The sequence below is a fragment of the Aotus nancymaae genome, unplaced genomic scaffold (genome assembly GCF_030222135.1).
Source record: "Aotus nancymaae isolate 86718 unplaced genomic scaffold, 86718_ANA_hifiasm-v0.15.2.pri h1tg000014l, whole genome shotgun sequence".
NCBI lineage: Eukaryota > Metazoa > Chordata > Mammalia > Primates > Aotidae > Aotus > Aotus nancymaae.
The window spans coordinates 102,970,024-102,992,708 of NW_026988425.1; the positions used below are offsets into that span (position 1 = coordinate 102,970,024).

The 22,685-nt window shown below is 34.0% G+C and overlaps 1 protein-coding gene across 1 annotated transcript in view; it reads right to left on the reverse strand.

The window, feature by feature from the left end:
* TMEM232 (transmembrane protein 232) overlaps positions 1–22,685 on the reverse strand; it is a gene marked incomplete at its 5' end in the record, with an annotated part of 268,718 nt that overhangs the window by 215,315 nt on the left and 30,718 nt on the right. Inside the window, 3 exons of the mRNA XM_012473941.3 lie at positions 2,190–2,323; positions 8,787–8,953; positions 11,249–11,348. Coding sequence (XP_012329364.2) covers positions 2,190–2,323; positions 8,787–8,953; positions 11,249–11,348 — 401 coding nt within the window. The remainder of the gene's footprint in view (positions 1–2,189; positions 2,324–8,786; positions 8,954–11,248; positions 11,349–22,685) is intronic.

Here is a 22,685-nt window from a genome sequence, read left to right on the forward strand (position 1 = left end):
TCTCACACTATACAGAAAAGTTAACTCAAAATGGATTAAAGACTACTTCAATTATAAAATGAAACATTAACAAAGTAAAGAGACAACACACATATTTGGAGAAAATATGTGCAAACCGTACATTTGGTAAAGGGCTAATATCTAAAATATAGAAGGAACTGAAACAACTCAATAACAAGAAAACAAATATACCAATGAAAATGTGAGTAAAGGGCCTGAACAGACATTTCTCAAAAAAAGACATACTAACAGTCAACAGATAGATGAAAATGTGCTAAACATCACTAATCATAAGGAAAATGCAAATTAAAACCAAAACGAGATATCACCTCACACCTGTTAGAATGGCTATTATCTAAAAGATGAAAGATAATAGACGTTGATGAGGATGTTGAGAAAAGGGGATCCTTTCACATTATTGATGTAAAAACAGTATGGAGATTCCTCAAAAATTGAAAATAGAACTACCATATGATCTAACAATCCCACTTCTACATATATATCCCAAAAAAGTGAAATCAGTGTGTTGAATAGATAAGTGAATTTCCATGTTGATTGCAGCATTATTCATAATAGCCAAGATATGTAATCAACCTAAGTGTTCATTGATTAATGAATGGATAAAGAAAGTATGATATCTATACACAATGGAATACTATCCAGTCTTTAAAAAGAAGAAAATTCTGTCATTTATAAACCTTGAATGGACATGGAGGCATTATGCTAAATGAAATAAGTGTAGTATAGAAAGATAAATACTGTATAATCTCACTTGTACATGGAATCTAAAAAAGCCAAACTTGTAGAACTAGAGCATAGAATGGTATAAGACTTGGGATGGGGAGTAGGGAAGAAGGAGAAAAGAAGAGATGTCAATCAAAGAGTTCAAAGTTTCAGTTAGACAGGAAGAATAAGATCTAGTGATCTATTGTACAGCATTGTGACTATGGTAAAGAAAAAAAGTATATTTCAAAATTGCTAATAGAGTAAATGTTAATTGCTCTTACCACCAAACAATGATAAAGATGTGAAGTGATGGATATGTTAATAAGCTTGATTTACTCATTCCACAGGATATACATATATCCTAACATCACATTGTACCCCATAAATATAGACAATTATTATCTGTCAACTTAAAAAGTCTTTCCTACACTGAACTCATGCCGAAACAATGACTCTTCATTTTCTCATCCTAAATTAATGTATGTACAGAAGAAAACTACTATTTATCAGTCAAGATTTATTTTTGTATGGGTGCAGTAACTCACACCTGTAATCCCAGCACTTTGGGAGGCCTAGGTGGGCAGATCACTCGGGCTCAGGAGTTGGAGACCAGCCTAGGCAACATGGCGAGACCTTGTCTCTAGTAAAAAAAAAAAAAAAAAAAAACCAACAAAAATAGCTGGCATGGTGGTGTATGCCTGTGATCCCAGCTACTTGGGAGGCTGAGCTGGGAGGATCCCTTGAGCCAGGGGATGGAGGTTGCAGTAAGCCAAGATCCCTATACTGCATTCCATCCTGGGTGATAGAGTGAAAGCAAAAAAAATTTTTTTAAAGATTCGGTTCTGTTATACACTAAAATAAGGCATAAATACAGTATCAGTATATTTTCTTATACATTACAATATGATTGTAATGTATAACAAAATATAAAATATGAAAGTATAAAAAATATGTAAAATATATTTTATAATATATATTTTTAAAATATAAAATATATAAAAATATAAAAAATATAATAATATAAAAGCATCAAAATATTGTAATATATAACAAAATACAAAATCAGTATATTTTGTTATACATTACAATAAGGCATAAATACAGTATCAGTATATTTTCTCCAATAATATATTGTACTTCACTGCTTTTGTTTAACAACTTGGAATATAAAGGCTATTTGCAATGCAGGAATAAACTTCTTGTCAATAAAAAAACTGCATTTAATAAAATAAACTATGCAGTGCATGCAGGCACATCTAGCAAAACAGAAAAAGAGAGAAACAATGTATTGATGAAATGAATTAATACTAAACATGTAAATTGCCCTTGCCTTTGGAACTGAGATTATAAATTTGTTTCATAGCCAACTGAGGTGTGATTAACATTTAGGTACAAAGGTTATTTAACATTTAAGCACAAAGATTTCTCCATGAGTTACTTTGGATTTATAGGATCACTCTTACCAGCATTTCTTTTGAAGATGTGTTTTATGGAAGATGAGATGTTCAAGCACGTTATTCAACTGAGGACTGTTATTCTGAACACAAGACCAAGCAGCAACACAGTGCCAGAGCAGGTGGTTAATTTCATATCCTCCCTGATTAAATTGCAAATGTTTCAGGAATTAAAATATAAAAATATATGTGAGAAAGAGTTCTTTGACTTGAACAAACATGAAAATAAATTTTAAATATCCGAATGAAAATGCATATTCTCTTACTCTTTATATTTCACCAAGTGGAGAAATTTACATAAATATATTTTTGAAGTATATACAGTTAACCTGAACCTAATATATATTTTTTTCACATGGGTCCCTTGTGTTCAATGATATCAGCTCTACAATATGGCAAAAATTCTGCATCCCATAAGGGATAGCTATTTGACACAATTGTGGTTCATAGATTCCATGTGACTTAGTTCTCCCTGACACTTGAGAAAGAAGGAATTGGGAAAGTTTGAACAAAACTCTAACAGCAAAGTATGTTTTAAAATGTGGATTTCTACTTTAAGGACCAAAATATATGCCTAGAAAGACATCATCAATGTCTTATAGCCTAAAAATTCAGATAACAAATAAGCTGTTCTTTAGTTTTTTTCTTAGAGTACTTCCCAACACTTTTATACATTTAATTGGTCTACTAAAGTAATTGGTAGAAAATGACATAGCACTCTGAATTTTTGCCAGCAGTGAAGTTTCAAATACACATTCTGTAATACATACTTGAATTGTTAATTTAGTTGATATTTTGTGATTTTATGTTAAAATGAAACACTTAGAATCTAAAGGGCTTCATTATTCTTATTTATTAAATTTTTATGTTGAATACTCTTCAGATAGAAGACCAGAAGTTCACAGATAAATTTTAAGCTAAGATACTTTAAGTTTCTAACATAATGTTTAGTTACGTCTTAGATATGTGTATTTATCTACTTTATCCCAGGAACACTGTTAGATTCTGGAGATAAAGGCATGAGGAAGACAATGTCTGCACAAGGCTACTGACTCTGGGGAACAATAATTCAGAAGAGCAAATGAAAACAATTCGATGTTTAGAGTGTTAGAATACACTATAGAAAAGCTCTATTCTAAAATAATGTAAAGCATCAGTCTGAGACATATTGACTTCAATAAATCCACATATAACTCAATTTTCTGCTTTGTGGTAGAGTCTATCCCAAAACTGGAACCCATATAAATAATTCTTTTCTCAAATTGCTCTAGTTGTCTCAGCCTGGATGCCTGACAGTCCTCATATTGGAAACTTATTTTAAATAAATAGGTAAATAAATATGTTTTAAAACTTTGAAATGACTTGACTGGTTAATTTATAATAAATATTATTTTAATCATAGATATTGCAGGACTATATGAAAAATTCAATTAGGTCAACCATTCTGGCATTAATGTATTTATGTACCATCATCAGAGAAAATTTCAAAAGCATTTTTAGTAAAGAAAAAAAATCAGGATTTAGACAATGAACAAGATTTAAGTTTTATCTTCAATTTTACATTATGTCAATTTTACACATTGTGGAGAAATTAAAAAGCATCCTCTCACATCTGGGTCTGATTTGAAATACTATTACAAGCTGGTCTGATACTCACAGCCAGGTTATTTTGATCTCCTGTTGCACTCACAAAATAGCAATTTCAGACAATATTACTCTGAGACCATAATAAATAAACAAAGCCACTTGACAATTTTTTTCTAAGCACAGATATAAACAAAGTCACTTGGCCACCCACAAAATACCTAATCACAGAATTGCCCCACTTTTTGACAGAATCAAACCTCTAGAGAGAATTCTTGCTTCCTTAGAATCCTCCCAAGATCATCCAAATAAAGTCCAAATCCTATAGTAGACTGCTTCTAACGCAATCTTATGAAGATATCCCATAGTTCCTCGTGGTATGTATTTCTCTCTCTCTCTGTCTCTCTTTCTCTCTGTCTCTCTCTCTGTCCAAGTAATAAACCCTTCCAGATAGGTGGGGCTTGTTATTTAGTCTCACGAATTTTATGTATTTCAAGCATTCCTTTTTTTTTTTTTATGAGACAGTCTCGCTCTGTTGCCCAGGCTGGAGTGCAGTGGCACGATCTCCGCTCACTGCAACGTCCGCCTCCCGGGTTCAAGTAATTCTTCTGTCTCAGTCTCCCGAGTAGCTGAGTAGGGATTACAGGTGCCTGCCACCATAGCCAGATAACTTTTGTATTTTTAGTAGAGACTGGGTTTCACCATTTTGTTTAGGCTGGTCTCAAACTCCTGACCTCAGGTGATCCACCTGCCTTGGCCTCCCAAAGTGCTGGGATTATAGGCATGAACTATCACACATGGCATACTCTTTAGCAAGAAACATTTTCCAAACAAAAACTAAATTTATTAAATTTGGATGAATTAATAAAATGATAATGATTATGTAATTTAACACAATCATCACATATATCATTAGTGCAGAAGACCAAGAGTGAGCAATGTTGCTTTCTCTTGGAGTTCTGTGCCTTTACACTAAGTCAGTCCTGCTCAAGGTGTGGTTGGCAGATAACTGCCATTTGCAAACTGGTAATGAGAGCACAAAAATGAAAAATATATATTTAGAACCTTTCATAACAATTTGACAAAATAAGTATACATATTCAGTCTATTATAAATTAAAGCTTGTGTTTTTATGTCTTTTCTAGTTTAGTTTTCAGTAATTCATTATTGTTATTATATTATACAAAATTATCTGTGGTAGTTTGGAAATTTAAACATAAATTAAGAGAGATCTTTTACCACGGTTTGAAAAGCACTGAGCACTGCCTTAAATGACTCCCAGAGAACTTTTTTCCCCTCCCTCTTTTTCTTCTTTCTCTCCCTCCCTCCCTGTCTTTGTTTTCTCCCTCCTTACCTCCCTCCCTTCCTTTCTTTTTTGGCTTTTATAACCACTTTCCACAGTTCTTTCATCTCCCGCCCTTGCTGTTCAGCTTTGGGCTGTCAGTTGTAGCTGGAACGATGCCTACTTTGAGAAGCCCACCTACAAAAGTGTTGTTAATCTACTGTTGGCTGAAAATTCAGATAACACCACCAGCTTAAATTTTATGCAAATTTAAGTACATAAATTCTGAGTGTCTGACTAGGCTCTCTTTTATAACAGAAATGAGCTTTCAAGCATGGGCTCTATTTTGGCTGCTCAGGGACAGCTTTCTGGGTTTCATGTAGTTTTAGTTTTCAGTCATTTTGGGGATGGTTGACATTGCCATGAAAGAATCTCTCAGTACACAGTGTTACCTCGATAATATGATGTGAATCATAGAATAATGCTCCTAATTTTAAGGAATTTATGTCTCAGTCTAATAATTCCTAGTAACCATTTACCATTACAGGATACCACAAAATGTCCCAAATTTAGGTAATGCCTCTAACACTTAAGTGTTAGAGGATGAGATTGCTAATCACACTAAAATGTAAACTCTGTGTTTGCTAGTTTTCAGAGAACTATTTGTACTTTAGAACAGATGAAGTCATTTAAGAAAAGGCCTACTGCATTGCAGCAGGGTTTGTCTACCTGCTCCAAAGAACCGTTATTACTACTATGTGTCAACTGTGCTTAGGAAATTCAGCTTTGCTTGTGAGCAAAGGACAGAATGGAAAACTCAATCCAGCATTCTGGCTTTGCTAAAAGAGCTAATTAAGTGTACCATTTGTCAAAGTCAATGAAAACCCTGTGTCTGGATCACTTAAAAAGGCATTAAAAAGAGAAATGGGGTCCAACAGCAGAGGAAAGGAAATTTCTTATTCTTAACTGGAACCTATGCTCATATGGTATGTATCCTAATGCATCATAATATCTATAAAACTTTCAATGCAATTTTGGTCGCATTTTGACAACAAATTAAGTAATTATGCTTTTATTTCAATGCATATAAGAATATTAAAAACCAAATACTTTACAGCGGCCAAAGTATGCTGCTATGAAACTTTTAGCATTATCAAATGATAAGGGCTGTAAGAATAAATTCACAAATCCTCTGCTATAATATACTAAAATAATCATGAGGGAAGAAGAAGAGATTGAAGCAAATGTCTTTTATATTTCCATTTCTATCATTTTTACATCTTTTTTCCTCTTTCCTTTTGCAGGTGACAGAGATGGGTATTGAATGAGTAAATACTCAACTGAACTGGAAAGGCTGGCTGTACTGGAGAAATTGGGCTGAAACTGGGGAACTTTTAAGACATGCAGTCAAGCACTGACTGAGGGCTGATTAGCCAAATCAGCAATTTTAGCAGCACTGAGGCTATGCCATCCTATATTTATAGTCTTTATATTATGAGATAAGAGGAGGAGGCAATAAACCTGATAGGCCAAACTCTGTTATAATCCCCTTACAGGATCACATGGATAGAGCTGAAATAGAATTTAGAAGAGATTGAATCTAAGCTTTGTTCTACAAAGTGGAAAAAGGCACAGAGAGATTTAGTGACTTGTCCCACTCTAAGCTGATATGTTCCTTTAATGTATTGACATTTTCGCCCCTTCCGATTCAGGCTGAGCTGTACAGCAGTAAGCTTCCATTTGCTTGCTATGGGTGTGCACCAAGAGTGACAAAATGGATTCATTCTTAAAGAGCATCAGAATCAACACTGACAATTGCCTACCTCATAACCAGAGTATTCAAGTTGCTAAGATTTCATGGACTCTTATTTGCTTAAAGGAAAAACATTCCAATCACTACATTAAGTCAACATACTTAACATCCTTAGATGAAAATATTATAGTTCACTGTCAAGGGTGAAGTGAGGTCCTAAATACATTCTTCAATAATTATTATTCATGTTTGCATGGCATCTAACAATTTTATAAACACATGCTTTTTTCGCAATCTTTCTAACAACCCTGTAGAAGGGTTATGGCAGATTGATGATGATGATGATGATGAATATGACAATAATGATGACTTTTTAAAGATATGTAAGTGGAAGTTTGGCAAGATGGATGGACCTTTCCTAGATCACAGAACCACTTCATAAGCAGGTCTGTTCTCTTCATGACCGGTGCTCTTTCTGTTGCTCAGTATATTACATTATATATTTACTGTTAAAACACTTTTTAAACTTAAAAACAGATCCCTTTCTCACATGAGGCAATTTGTGCTCATTAGTAATTATAACCAGAAGGCTCAATTTACTTGGTAAATGTCACTTATTATATAAATGGTGAACTGGTAATATGCCAAAAAGAAAACACTTAGGCCTGGAAAGACTACAAATACATGTGTTTGAATGTTTTTTTTAATATATATTTAATTTATAGCTGATTTTAGAAAGGGCTCACAGGAAGCATGGGAAAATTATAAGGTAACAGATAATATTTAAAAAGGGAATCTTCTTTTAATTTCCTTAGGTGTTTCAACTTGCATTATGTTAAATGTATTTTTCCTTTTTTAGAAGTTGTTAGAAAAACAAATTTTCTATTTATAAAATACCAAATAATAAATATGTTTAACAAAAAATAAAAGAAGGTTTTGAAATGCTTACTGTTCTTTTTTGGAAAATATGTGAGGAAAGAAAGGCATTATTGGCCCCAGAAATTAAAAGTTGTCTTTTGAAGTGTATTAATCTATAAGGCATATGCACAATTATATGGCTCACTGTACTTGGGTTTACATAATTAGTTTATTATATACAAACAAATAATATAATTAGAACAATTTTTTAAGGATTACTAATATCTGAGTTAGAAATTAAGATTTATCATAATCTAAAGATTATTATTTCATAATTTAAACTATTTTTTAAAGTTTTTGGTTGATTTTAATAGCATATTAAATCTTATTTCTTTTTTTTTTTCTCTTTTGAGACAGAGTTTTGCTTTTGTCGCCCAGGCTGGAGTGCAATGGTGCCATCTCAACTCACTACAACCTCCGCCTCCCAGTTCAAGTGATTCTCCTGCCTCAGTCTCCCAAGTAGCTAGGATTACAGGCATGTGCCACCACGTCCTGCTAATTTTGTATTTTTAGTAAAGATGGGGTTTCTCCATGTTGGTCAGGCTGGTCTCGAACTCCTGACCTCAGGTGATCTGCCTGCCTAGGCCTCCCAAAGTGCTGGTACTACAGGCGTGAGCCACTGCACCCAGCCATTAAATGTTATTTCATATGAATTATGAAAGCATCAAAATAATATACTTGCTTTCATAAATAATTTGCCCTTTAGACACTTTCCCTTTAATAAAAATATAATATCTTAAAATGTTAATTTACAAGTCAGTCTCAATTATGTTGCAATTTTTAATTAAGTAGGTGAGATGGAACTTCTGAAGGAGAAGGTATTATGGCATTACTCCATTTAAAGTACTAGTAGTATATACTGATACCTCACTACTCATCCTATTAACTACTGTCCAGGAAATGTGCATATGGTTGCATGAAATTCATGTCTTTGCTGTTCACCCCTCTCCCACAACTAAACTCATCATTCCTCAATGCATACTGTATTGATAAGCACCATTATTTAATCACAGTAATCATATCTGATGCATCATGCAACAGGATATACCCACCATACCAGATTACCCACCATATCAGAATCTGTGTTCTCATATCTTTTTTCATTTTCCACAGGGCTAAAAATTGATTCAGAGCGGAGTTCTCTTTTACCTATAATTTCTGAGGCTTTCAGGATGAATTGCACATTTGAAAAGATGTTTGGATACTTGTAATATGATTCTCCAGAGAAAGAAAGTGCTATTGTAAGAAAAATTATTCGTGAGAAATATTTCATTAATGTTTTGCATTGTGTTTCATTTGTCTTTTAGCTATTAAACTATAATTAAATTCAGTATTTAGATGCAGAAACTGCTGTACAGTTTCCTATTTAAGATTTATAATGTTATGTATGCCCCCTGGTGGTGTAATAGAAAACTAGATGGTAAATAATTTATACACACGAGTTTATATAATTCAGAACAGCAATTTCATAATCATCGAATGCCCAATTAAATATAGTTACTGTTCAACAATGCTTGGAAGCTTCCAGATGAAAATAAATCAAGTTATAATAGATGCTGTATTCATAATGGATACTTTGACATTGTAATTCTACAAACAAATCAATGTCATTGATTCTAGACCAACATTCTCCAGTTTTATTCCTTCTCAAGATGTTATTATTTAGTTTTGAAAATAAATATTTCAAATATAGGCAATAACAATGCAATTTAACATAACACCATGTTATATTTAATGGAACCATCTCAGTGCTGCTCTTACTATAAACTTTTAGACAAACTTTGGGTTTTAGTCCATCCACACAAATAATGACCATTCTACTGGACAGCTATGTGGAGAGGTAGAGTTGCTGATAGCTTCAGTAGAAAACAGCCTATTGTTAAAGGTAAAGCTGTACCCTAAGCCTCTACAATAGTTGGTAAGAGGGCACAACTGGGGATTTTATTCTTGCATATGAAAGAAAGACTAGGGGCATATATCCTCAATAACAAGCTAATATGAGAACTTGAGGTTTTTACTCAAATAATCTTTCAAAGTTTATTTTTGTAATCATCTGAATATTTGATAAGTCACTATGCCAAACACCATGAGGAGTTAAGAAGTTGTATAATTTAATGAAGATATAAAAACAAGTGAAATGTTAGACAAGAATTCCTATTCTGTCTGTCTACAGCCACATCTGATCAGGACATATGCTAATGGTACTAATTGATAAGTCTCCAAAACACTTCTGCTATTACCTTGGTCATGGTTCCATCCATCATGACTTTTTCATCAATATTATTCCCTTTCTTTATCTTGAATCCCTCCTTTCTTTATCCTACAATATACTAATATTTTGACTTTGATTTTCCACTTAAACTACTGATATATTTACATATCAGCATAAATATTTATAGCTAAGCTTTTTTTGAAATAGGTCACAATCTTTGCCTTATGCTTAAATTTTCCCTCACTGTTTACCTTCAATCTGAATTCTGCTTTCACCTCTTCACTGGGTATGCTCCCAAGATCAGTAGTGATTTTCTGATTGCAGAAACTTACCATTATTTGTTAGACCTTCTACTATTTAATATTTCTATGGCAATGTTGATCTTGAATTTCTCTCCTTAAACATAATTTCTCCCTCTTATCTCCCTTATTTCTCTTTTACTGGGCTCTGTTACACCAATAATCCATTAAATGTGTATGTTCCCCAAGATTTCATTCCTGGAATTAGTTTCTCCCTGCCCCTCACCCTCAGCCATATTAATGTGAATGACTGTCAATTCCATATTCCAGGCAGGCTTCACTCATTTCCCTAGTTCCAAACCTATGTTTTCAATAGCTTGCTGAGTATATATACCTGAGTGACCTTCAAATTCGATACGACCAATATTTCTCCAAATTTTTCCTAGTTCAGAGCATCATTGTCTCATGCTATTACTCAATATGCAAAACTTCAGCTCCCACTTGAATTCCTCACTCTTCTTTACATATTGCTTAGATTCAGTTGATCACCAAGTCCAGAACCTTACTAAAGTATGAATTTAACTTTCCTGAAATCTAGGGAGGTAGACACTATTACAAATAAGGAAATTGAGTCACAAAAAAGCTCATACACTTACGTGGCAAAGTAAAAAGTAGAATACAGAATGAGGGTTACCAGCGTCTAAAGCAGGGAGTAGGTTGCGGGAATGGTTGGGGATGTGGTAGGTATTAGATGCAAAGCTTCAGTTAGACAGAAGAAATAAGGTATAGTGGTCTGTTTCATGACATGATGACTGCAGTTTATAATACTGCATTTTTCAAAATTGCTGGGAAAAAAAGTAGAGTTAGATTTTAAATGTTCTCACCACAAAGAAATAAAAATGTATGGGGTTGGAGGGACAGGGAGCTGAACAAATGCAATCTGGCCCTGAAGCTGTGCTCCTCAACACCACACCTCTTTCATGAAAAATAAAATGCAACTTATGTTCTTTATAGTGACAGTCTGAGCCTCTCAAAATATAACAAAACATTTATAAGTGCAAAAAATAAAAGATATTCTACCGTATAAATGTGGTTGAAGCCTAAGTAAATGTTGTTTAAAACTTTCTAGATGACCATGCAGGAAAAATATAAAAAGTCGTAAGAAGACCAAATAGCCAATCTGTCAAAAGAGAAAAGAAAAACGCGTGTTTGTGTTGCATCAATAAATGTTTAAAATCCGTAAGAAAAATCAACCATTTTATTATTACATTTTCTTTTGAGAAAACAATTTTAAACTCACTCAATATTATGTTTTTGAAATAACATTAAAACATTTATATCAAGATTGAAATACTAGTTCAGCCAAAAAAACTTTTATAAATCATCTCTACATTACATATAATGACCAACACTAAATGCTATTTTGTTCTGTGTTGTTTAGAACAGTGTTTTTCAAATTGCAAGCCATGCCCCTTAAAGGAGTCATGAAATCAACTGAGAGCAGATTTTTAAATAAAATAAGAGAAGAAAAAACATAGTTTATTGTACAATTCATTGTTTCAGTATATAAGTGAGTGTATATTATATTAGCTGATTGCAATGCAAAAGGTATTTCTTTCTATGTGTCTCAGTCAAAACAATTTGAGAACCATTGCATAGTCAGTGTTGAGAACTATCCTGCTTCTTCATAGTATGCTGTGCTAAGCTCCATATTCCCTCATGAAAAAAGACCTCTCACAGAGTCATTATTAAATAAGCAATGCAAAATCTTAATTCTGTAAGATTAGTAAAAATATAGTTTGTTTCACACAGACTACATAAAATGGAATGTCTGCAAAAATATATAATCTGCAACATTTTACAGAAAAATAGAAACAAACAGATTGACTGAAGAAATAAACAGAATACAAGTTGCTAAATTATGGAAAGACCCAAATAACAGCAATGGCTGTCACTATCCTGTGTGTGTGTGTGTGTGTGTGTGTGAGTGTGTGTGTGTGTATCTCCAAATTCCCTTAACAGAAATGCAAAGTATCATTCGATATACATGTAAAAAGAAAATAAAATTAAAAAGATAAATCTAATGAAATCTCAGTGCTTCATCCAAGACTATAAAGCAAATAAGTAGCATTACTGGAATTTGAACCCAGGAATGTCTATATTGCTCCAAAAGCCATGAGCTTTCTACTATGGCAGTTATTTCCAATTTTTTTTTTATTACAAACCTCTATTATTACAAATAAATTTTGAGAAAGCATTATTAGTATTTATAAATGTATTCATAAAGTATAAACATATACTATTTGTAGACTTATAAAGTATGTAAAAATAACATGTTTATAAGGTATGCCCAAGACATCTCTTCATATATACAACTTTGTTATAGTACTGTGTTTCTCTAAGAGACTGAAGTTAAATGTGAAAAAAATTTAAAAGAATATTGAAATACTCTACGGAATTAAAGGAAACTACTCATAGATATAGACAATAAATGAATAGCTAATCAGAAGAGGGATAATTTAGTATTTTACAAGGATGAGATATAAATACTGAAAGGAATATAATATTCAAAAATGTAATAGGAAACAAAATAGAAAATATGTGAAAAGCATGTCAGTATGAATAACATCTATATTTATACCTCAATCTGGTCAAAGATTTCACCTGGCCCAGAGACTAACTTTAGTTATAGCTATACTCGAAAAATGGTTTTAAAAGCTTTCATCTTAATATTCTTGAAGGCCAAATTTTTATTGACAAATCTACCTTTCCATATTGTATATTGGACTTTCTATGTATTGTTCTTCATGTATTATTTGTGTACATATTCTCTTTGTTGTTTGACAACTCAAGCTTTGCCTCCTACATTGAATTTCTGCTTGTTAGTTTCTCTTTCTCAGCTCTCCCATATTTCCTTCATTTGACCTTTACCTCCTTCTTCTCTCTTTCTATTTCCATCTCTTCTCTTTTGTCTGACCCTTTTAGCTGACTGTGAAATTGAAGGCTGGCTATTTATTATGTTTGTATTTTAATAGTTATATGTTTTATGTTCTTGCATAGAATCTTGAGGAGCACCACTTATATCTCTATCTAATACATATAAAACTGCTGTTGCTCATACGTTATTCTGTATACTTCTGTAGGCAGAATTCAATAATTAAGAATATTGTAATTAGAATTAAGAATATTGTAATTAGAGCTAGATAGAAAGGAAAGAATGTAAACAAAATATAAAGAAAATAATATTTGGGGATCATATATCTCTGGATCTATTCAACCCTGAGCTACTTCTCCAAAGGAGAAACAAAACAATGCACCTACAGTGGGTGATGCCTCTATGATAAAACCCTTTAATAAAGCATTCTGTCAAAAGAAAAGCAAAAGGGAGGTTTCCAATAGTCTTTCAGATACATAATGAAAACCCTGCAAAGGCAAGGAGGACAACTGAAATGGTTTCTTGCTCCTTGAGTTCAAAGTACTTATAGATAAAGGGCATGCTTATTTCCACAAGACAGTTTAAAGTAGCTAGAACAATGAAGAGCAAGCTTTAAAATTAGTAAATCTTGGGATTCCAGCTGAAGATGGCTCACTAGAAAACACCGCATACGCCCTCTCTCCAGAAAGAATGACAATTATGAATCAATAATCACACCTCAGATAGAACAACGAGGAGGGAACACTGGAGTCCAACAGAGAAGTTACGGGAAACACCTGAGGCGCAGGGGTGATGTGGTTTGGCTCTGTGTTCCCACCCAAACCTCATCTCAAACTATCATCTCAGGTGTTGGGGGAGGGGCCCAGTGGGAGGTGACTGGATCATGGGGGTAGACTTCCCCTCTACAGTTCTTGAGATAGTAAGTGAGTTCTCATGAGATCTTGTTTGAAAGTGTGTGGCATTTCCCCTTTTACTCTCTCTCCTTTGACATGTGAAGATGTGCTTGCTTCTCCTTCACTTTCTGCCATGATTATAAGCTCCTTGGGACCTCCCTGCCATGCTTCCTGTTAAGCCTGTGGAACTGTGAGAATATTAAACCTCTTTTCTTCATAAATTACCCAGTCTCAGGTACTCTTTTATAGCAGTGTGAGAATGAACTAATACAGAAGGGAAGTAAAATCATCTGGGAACACATAGGGACTTGCTATTGGGGGAAAGGGTGTGAAAATTTCAGTGGGTCTATGTCCCTACCATGAACTGCTGCAATCTGAATGATGGCAGAGCTCCTCTACCCACATATTTCCTGACACTAACATGGACAGTGAGCTAGACACCCCACAAGGGCATTGCACCAGGCAGAGAACTTGTGCCGGTTCACTCACACCCCTGAGACCTAAGCAACTACAGTAGGGTACCATTGTGAGAGCACAGCCATCATGCGGCTGTATCCTCCCTTTAGAAACATAGCCTTTGTATCTCTATATCCCAGGAGCCCTCACTGACATTCCTCAGTGTCTACCCAGAGGGCTACAGTGGCACAGTACTGCTGGACACAAAGGTGCTATGGGGCCCCAGTACTGTGGCCCACAAGTAGTACTACTTCTAGAAAAGAGATGGTGCAGTACACTAACATGGCAGTTCCTAGGTCAAAGAAAACCAAAGCACACACTTTCCAGAGCCTGACAGCTTCCTGTCTGGGGCTATGAGAAGAAATCTTGCCCCAGCAGCAGCATACATTCTGTGTTCAGGCTTGTGAGCAGAAAGTGAGATCCCATTTGCGCCACCCACCCAACACTACAGCAGCAGTTGCTGCCACTGGGAACCCAAATGGAAGCCAGCTACCTGGGGCTGAGGGCAGTGACCCCACTCCACTGGTGGAGTGTTTAGGCTCATGCACAGGGATTTCCTCTCCCGCTCTGCATACCTCTGCAGGCTCAGCCACTGCTGCTGCCACTAGAAGCTAGGGCAGGTGAACCTGATGGCTCCTTTCTGGCCCTGTGTGGTGACCACACTCCCACTGGTGGAATGACTTCCATGATCAAGCTCATGTGCAAAGGGAAAGGCTCCTTAGCTTTATGTGTAGCACTGCAGTGCTGCTACAACTGAGAATAGGCAAACCTGAGAGCTGCATGACTGGGGCTGTGGGTGGAGACTGCATTGTAACCGTCTCCAACATCAGCATGCACTGCTCAGGACCCAGAAGGTTGTCCCACCACTGCTACTACCACTACCCACACCATGCCACCTACCCAGGGAACCAAGAAATCACTCACCTGCCTGGTCCACCACTGTCACTACCAGGAGCTAAGTAGAATACCTAGAGGCCCAAGAATTGGCCTTCCTGGTTCTGCCAATACCAGAGCAAGTATTTTGTAGGGGGCACAAGAACAGGCATACTCACCCCACTGCTGCTACCACTGGGAATCAAAGACTAACCCATCTGGAATCCCTATCCCCAGCCAAACTTCCCCATAGCCTCCACTTTTAACCACACCCTAAACCACTGAGAAATCACAGATAACACTGAAGCTGTTTACAGCCAAAGAAATTATATAAGGATTGCACAACTGCATGTACTCAGAATCAAAGACAAAGGGCTCTACTAACCAACACTATGGATACATCTTCAGGAAAAAATCCTCCACTGTGAATGCAAGTTCAAAAAATTGGAATACATTTCTATTACACCAGATACACAGTTATCAATGTAAGGAAACATGAAAAAATAGGCAAATATGACACTTACAAAGGAACACAGTAATTCCCCAGTAACATATCCCAATCAAAAAGAAATGTGTGAAATCACAGGGGAAAAAAATCAAAATCATGACACTAAAGAAACAGAGTGATATACAAGAGAATTTCAAAAACAATACAAAATATCAAAAAAAAAATTCAGATATGAATGAGAAATTTATCAAAGAGACACATATCATACCAAAGAACCAAACAAAATCTGGAATCGAAGAACTTCTTTAATTAAAGAAAAAGTACAATCAAGAGTTTAAACAATAAATTAAAACAACAAAACAGAATCTCAGAACCTTAATACAGGTCTTTTGATATAACTCAGACAAAAATAAAGAAAAAATAATAATAAAAAAGAATAAACAAAGTCTCTGTGATATATGTGACACCATAAAGTGACCAAATACATGAATTATTGGTATCCCTAAAGGTAAAAAGTGAATGAAAAAGTTCAAAAACTTATTTAACTAAATAAGAGATGAAATCCTCCCAAGTCTACCAAGAGATTTAGACATCTAGATTGAGGAGACCTCACAATCCCAAAACAGAATCAATGCTAAAGGCCTTTTCCATGTACATTATAGTCAAGCTATCTAAAGTCAAAGATAAAGAGAAAATTCTAAAATAAACAGAAAGAAAAGTCATCTAGTCAGCCTTGAGCAGACTAAAAGTAGATATCTCAGTAGAAACCTACAGGCCAAGAGAGAATGGAAAGATATATTCAAATTAATGCAAGAAAAAAAAAAACACTTGAAAAACCCTGGCACCCAAGGATAGTGTATCCAGCAAAATTATCTTTCATAAATGAAGAAGAAATAAAGTCTTTTGCAAACAAGAAATGGCTAATAACATTCATCATCAATAGAGTAGCCTTACAAAAAATGTTCAAGGGAGGCCTAAACCTGGAAGAGAAAAGATACAAAACATACATGTTTGTATGAAAACATACAAAAGTGTAAACCTCACAGGTAAAGCAAAGACACAAAAGAAGAAAAGAGAAGACTCAAATAGTACCACCACAGAAAATCAGCAAACCACAAGGACAAACAATAAGAGAAAAAGAAGAGAACAAAAAATACACAAAACAACCATGATATGGTTTGGCTCTGTGTTCCTACCCAAATGTCATCTTGAATTGTAATCTCCACATGTCAAGGGAGGGCCACATGTCATGGGATGGAGGTGACTGATCATGAGGGTAGTTTCCCCCATGCTGGTCTGGTGATAGTGAGTTCTCATGAGAGCTGATGGTGTAAGTCTTTGGAAGTTCCTCCTTTGCTCTCTCTTTCCTGCTGCCTTGTAAAGAAGGCCCTTGCTTCTCCTTTGCCTTTTGCCATGATTGTAAGTTTCCTGAGGCCTCCCAGCCATGCAGAACTGTGAGTCAATTAAATCTCTTTTCTTTATAAATTACCCAGTCTTAGGTGTTTCTTTATAGCAGTGTCAAAATGGAATAATACAAACCAGAAAACAGTTAACAATATAACAGAAACAAAACATCACATATCAATAATAACCTAAATGTAAATGGAATAAATTCTTCACTTAAAAGATATAGACTAGCTTAATACATTTTTTACAAACATAATCTAACTATATGCTGCCTATAAGAAATATACCTTACTTGTAAAGACACACAGACTGAGAGTAAAGGGATGGAAAAGCATACTCCACACAAATTGAAATTAAAAGCAAGTAAGAGTAGCTACACTACACTTCTATCAGATAAAACAGACTTTAAGTCAAACGTGTTTTTTAAAAAGACAAAGATCATTACATAATGACAAAGGAATCAATCCAGGAAGAGAATATTACAATTCTAAATACATATGCACCCAACATGAGAGCACCCAGATTTATAAAACAAATACTACTAGATCTAAAGAGAAACATAGACTGTAATACATTATTAGTGGAGAACTTCAACACTCCCCTCTTAGCATGAGGCATATTATTTAGACAGAATATCAACAAAGAGACATTGTATTTAACCTGAACTTTAGACTAAATGGACATAACAGATATTTACAGAACATTTTTCCCAACACAACAAGAGAATGTACATTCTTCTCATTAGCACATGAAATATTCTCTAGGTTAGATAACATGCTAGGCTAAAAATAAGTTTCAACAAATTTTTAAAATCAAAATTATACCAAGTATCTTCTCAGACTACAACAAAATACCACTGGAAATCAATACCAAGAGGAACTTTGAAAAGTATAAAAATACATGGAAATCAAACAACATGTTTCTGAACAACCACTAGATCAATAAAGAAGTTAACATGGAAATCAAAAATATCTTTTGAAACAAATGAAAATGAAAGCAAAATATACTGAAACCTGTGGAATACAGCAAAAGCAGTATTAAGAAGGGTTTATAGCAATAAATTCCTGCATCAAAAAAAACAGAAAGATTTCAAATAAGCAATCTAACAATGCACTTCAAGGAACCAGTAAAGCAAGAACAAATCAAACCCAAAATTAGTAGATGGTGATAAATAATAAATATCAAAGAAGAAATAAATAAAATTGAGACTAAAAAAGCAATACAAAAAAGATCAACAAAATGAACATTTTTTTAAAGATAAAATTGATCAACTGCTAGCTAACCTGACCAAGGAAAGAAGCAAGAAGGCCCAATCAAACAAAACCAGAAGTGAAAAAAGGGACATTACAACTAATACTACAGAAGTACAAAAGATCATCAGAGACTATTATAAACAACTATACGCTAACAAACTGGAAAACTAGAGGAAATGGATACATTCCTGAAAACATACAACCTACCTAGATTGACTCAGAAAGAAATACAGAACGTGAACATACCAATAATGAGTAGCAAGATTGAATCACTAAAAAAAAAAAGATTACCCAGAAAAAGAAAAGTCCAGTACTAGATGGATTTGCTGCTGAATTCCACCAAATAGATAAGGAAGAACTAATATTAACCTTCCTCAAACTCTTTCCAAAAGTTAAAAGGGAGGGAAATCTCCCCAGCACATTTCCCAAGGCCAGTATTACCCTAATACCAAAACCAGAAAAGGTACAACAAAAAAAGAAAATTATAAGCTAATATCCCTAATGCACATACACTAAAATATCCTCAACAAACTACTAGCAAACTGAATTCAACAGCACATCAAAAAGATAATATAACATCATCAAGTTGGATTTATACCAGGGATTCAAGAATGATTCAACATATGCAAATCAATAAACATGATATAACACAACAGAAGGAAGGACAAAAACCATATGATCATCTCAGATGCAGAAAAAGCATTTGATAAAGTTCAACATCCCTTCATGATAAAAAGTCTCCAATCTATGCACAGAAGGAACATGCCTCAAAATAACAAAGACCATATATGACGAACCCACAGCTAACATCATACTGAATAGGGAAAAGTTGAAAGCCTTTCCTTTAAAAACTAGAACAAGACAAGGATGCTCATTTTAACTACTCTTATGCCACATAGTAATAGAAGTCCCAGCCAAAGCAATCAGGCAAGAAAAAGAGGTAAAAGGCATCCAAATTGGAAAAGAAGAAGCTGGGCGTGGTGACATAGCCACTCTGGAGAGGCTGAGGCAGGAGAACTGCTTAAGCCCTGGAGGTAGAGGTTGTAATGAGCCAAGATTGTACCACTGTACTCCAGATTGAGAAGCAGAGTAAGACTCCATCTCAAAAAAAAAAAAAAAAAAAAGAAAAGAAAAGAAAGAAAGAGAGAAAATAAAAGAAAAAGAAAAGAAAAGAAGAAGTGAAATTGTCTCTCTTTGCAGATATGATTTTATATTTAGAAAAAAAAAAGATTCCAGCAAAAGACTTTAGAATTGATAAATTCAGTAAAGTTACAAGATACAAAATCAACATATAAAAATTAATAGCATTTCTATACACCAATAATAAAATAGAAGAAAAAGAAATCAAGAAGGCAATCTCATTTATTGCATTTATAATAGAAAAAAACTCTAGGAATAAATTTAACAAAGACAGTGTCAGATTTCTACAAAGAAAACTACAAAACACTGTTGAAAGAAATTGAAGAATATGTAAACAAATAGAAAGACATGCTATACTCATGAATCAGAAGAATTAATATTGCTGAAAAGACTGCTCGAAGCAAAATACAGATTTAATTCAATTCCTATCAAAATACCAAGGGCATTTTTTACAGAAATAGAAAAACAATTCTAAAATTTTTATGAAACCAAAGAAGAGGCAAAATAACCCAAGTAATTCTGAACAAAAAGAGCTAAGCTGGAAGCATCACACTACTGGACTTCAAAACATATTATAAGACTATAGTAACTAAAAAATCATGATATTGTTATAAAAATAGACAAAGCAAATAGTGGAACAGAATAGAGAACCCAGAAATAAATTCACATATTTATAGCTAACCAATCTTCAACAAAGCCACCAAAACCAAACATTGGGTAAAAAGCACCCTTTTCATAAATGATGCTTGGAAAATAAGATATCCATATGCAGAAGAATGCAACTGCAAATCTCTCACCATTCCAAAATTCAACTCAAAATGAATTAAAGACATAAACATAAGAACTGAAACCATAAAACTGCTAGAAGACATACGAAAACACCTTCAGGTCAAAAATCTTGGGCAAAGATTACATGACTAAGACCTCAAAATCACAGGCAACAAAAACAAAAATAAGCAAATGAGACTATATTAAACAAAAAAGCTCTGCACAGTAAAGAATAAACGGAGTGAAGAGACAACCTGTAGAGTTGAAGAAAATATTTTCAAACAGTGACTAATATATTTAATATACAAGGAACTCAACTCAATAGTAAAAAAAAAAAATCCAATGAAACAAAAAGCACAAAACCAAATAATATCATTAAAAATAGGCAAAAGACATAAACAGATATTATCAAAAGAAGACATATAAAAGGCCAACAGATAGGTGAAAAATGTTCAAATCACTAATCATCAGGAAAATGCAAGTCAAAACCACAATGAAGAATTATTACACTCCAGTTAGAATGGCTATTACCAAAAAGAAAAAAAATGCTGGCAAGGATGCAGAGAAAAGAGGACTCATATGCTGTAGGCTGGAATGTAAATTAGTACAGCCACTATGAAAAACAGTGTTTAGATTTCCTAAGAAACTAAAAATAGAACTACCATATTATCCAGCAATTTCACTAGTAGGCATTTATCTCTTAGGAAGATAAAGCAAATCAGTGTATTATAGGAATACCTGCACTCTCATGTTTATTGGAGCACTCTTCACAAGTTTAAAGACATGGAATTAATGTATGTGCCCATTAATGGGTAGATTCGATAAAGAAAATGTGGTATATATGCACAATACAATACAATATTGTCATAAAAATAATGAAATGTCATTTGCAGCAATATGGATGGAACTGGGAGTCATTATGTTAAGTGAAATAAGCTAGGCACAGAAATACAAATGCCACATGTTCTCACTCATATGTGGATGCTAAAAGATTTGATTTCATGGACAAAGAGAATAGAATAACATTATAGACATCAAAGACTGAAAAGGGTGGGTGAGTGGGAGGGGAAGAGAAGTTGGTTAATGGGTACAAATATAATATTAAATAGACTGTTTGATAGCAGAATAGGGTGACTATACTTACCAACAATGCTTTATATATTTCTAAGTAACTAGAGGAGAAGAGTTGAAATGACAAATACATAGAAACAATAAATACTCAAGGTGATGTATACTCTAAATATTCTAACTTTATCATTATACATGCTAGTCATATGACAAACACTAACATGTACCTCACGAATATTTAAAATATTATATATGTATCAATAAAAAAAATAAGTAAAAATTAGTAAATCTGAGAACCAAGGTAGATGTGTAGCATCATAGCTGAGAGTCCACTGGACTCTGGAGCCACAAAGCGTTTCAAAACTCTCTCTGCTAAGACTTTTGGGAAGTCACTTAAAACTCTCTATGCTACAGTGACAGATGTGGAATATGTGAAATCATGAATAATCCTAAAAAAAGTAAGTTAATGTGTCTAATACATTTAAAGCATTTATGTTTGTGTAAGACACATAGTTAAATGATGTGTAAGTGTTTGCAGCTGCTATAAGAACTGGTACAAATTGGCTGGCTTTGCAGATAAGAAAATATAGAAATCTTTTAACAATAAAATGACAGGGCATGTGCAAAGTATAAGCAATACGCTCAATGGATAAAACTATATTTTATAGCTATTTTTCTTGCTAGCAGAAATACAGAAGTACAGAAGACAAGAAATGGAGAAAGGTCACTAAAGGAGATGAGAAAGAAAGGAGATAAAACCCAGACTTGCTCTGGGTTTTTCTATTCCATTTCAAAACTTCTATTACATTTCTTTTTTCATTATAAATATGTATATTTAAATTTTTATATTTTATATATTTTATTTTTACTTACATGTTGTTTTTATTATAAATATAAATACACATTTTTAGTGGACAGTTTTGGAAATACAGAAAAAAAATTATCATCATCTCACCATCCCAAGAGAGTTATTGGTAATATCTTGACTATTCTCTACAAAGCTCAGTTTTTTGCATGGTCAATATCTACTATGTGTTCTCTGTATCTGCTTTTGCCTGGTCTCCACAAGTCTTTTACTCCCAAAAGTGTCAGAGAGCATCTAGGTTTGATTTATAATGACTGAAATGTGATTGTCTCCCCAAAATGTTCAACTGATGGACTGATTCACCAATGTTCTCTCATGCTTGATTTCTAACAGTTAACAATCAAAATTTAATTTAAAAACATTTCTGTATAATCAATTTCATTTGTTTCATTCATTCATATATGTGTGTAT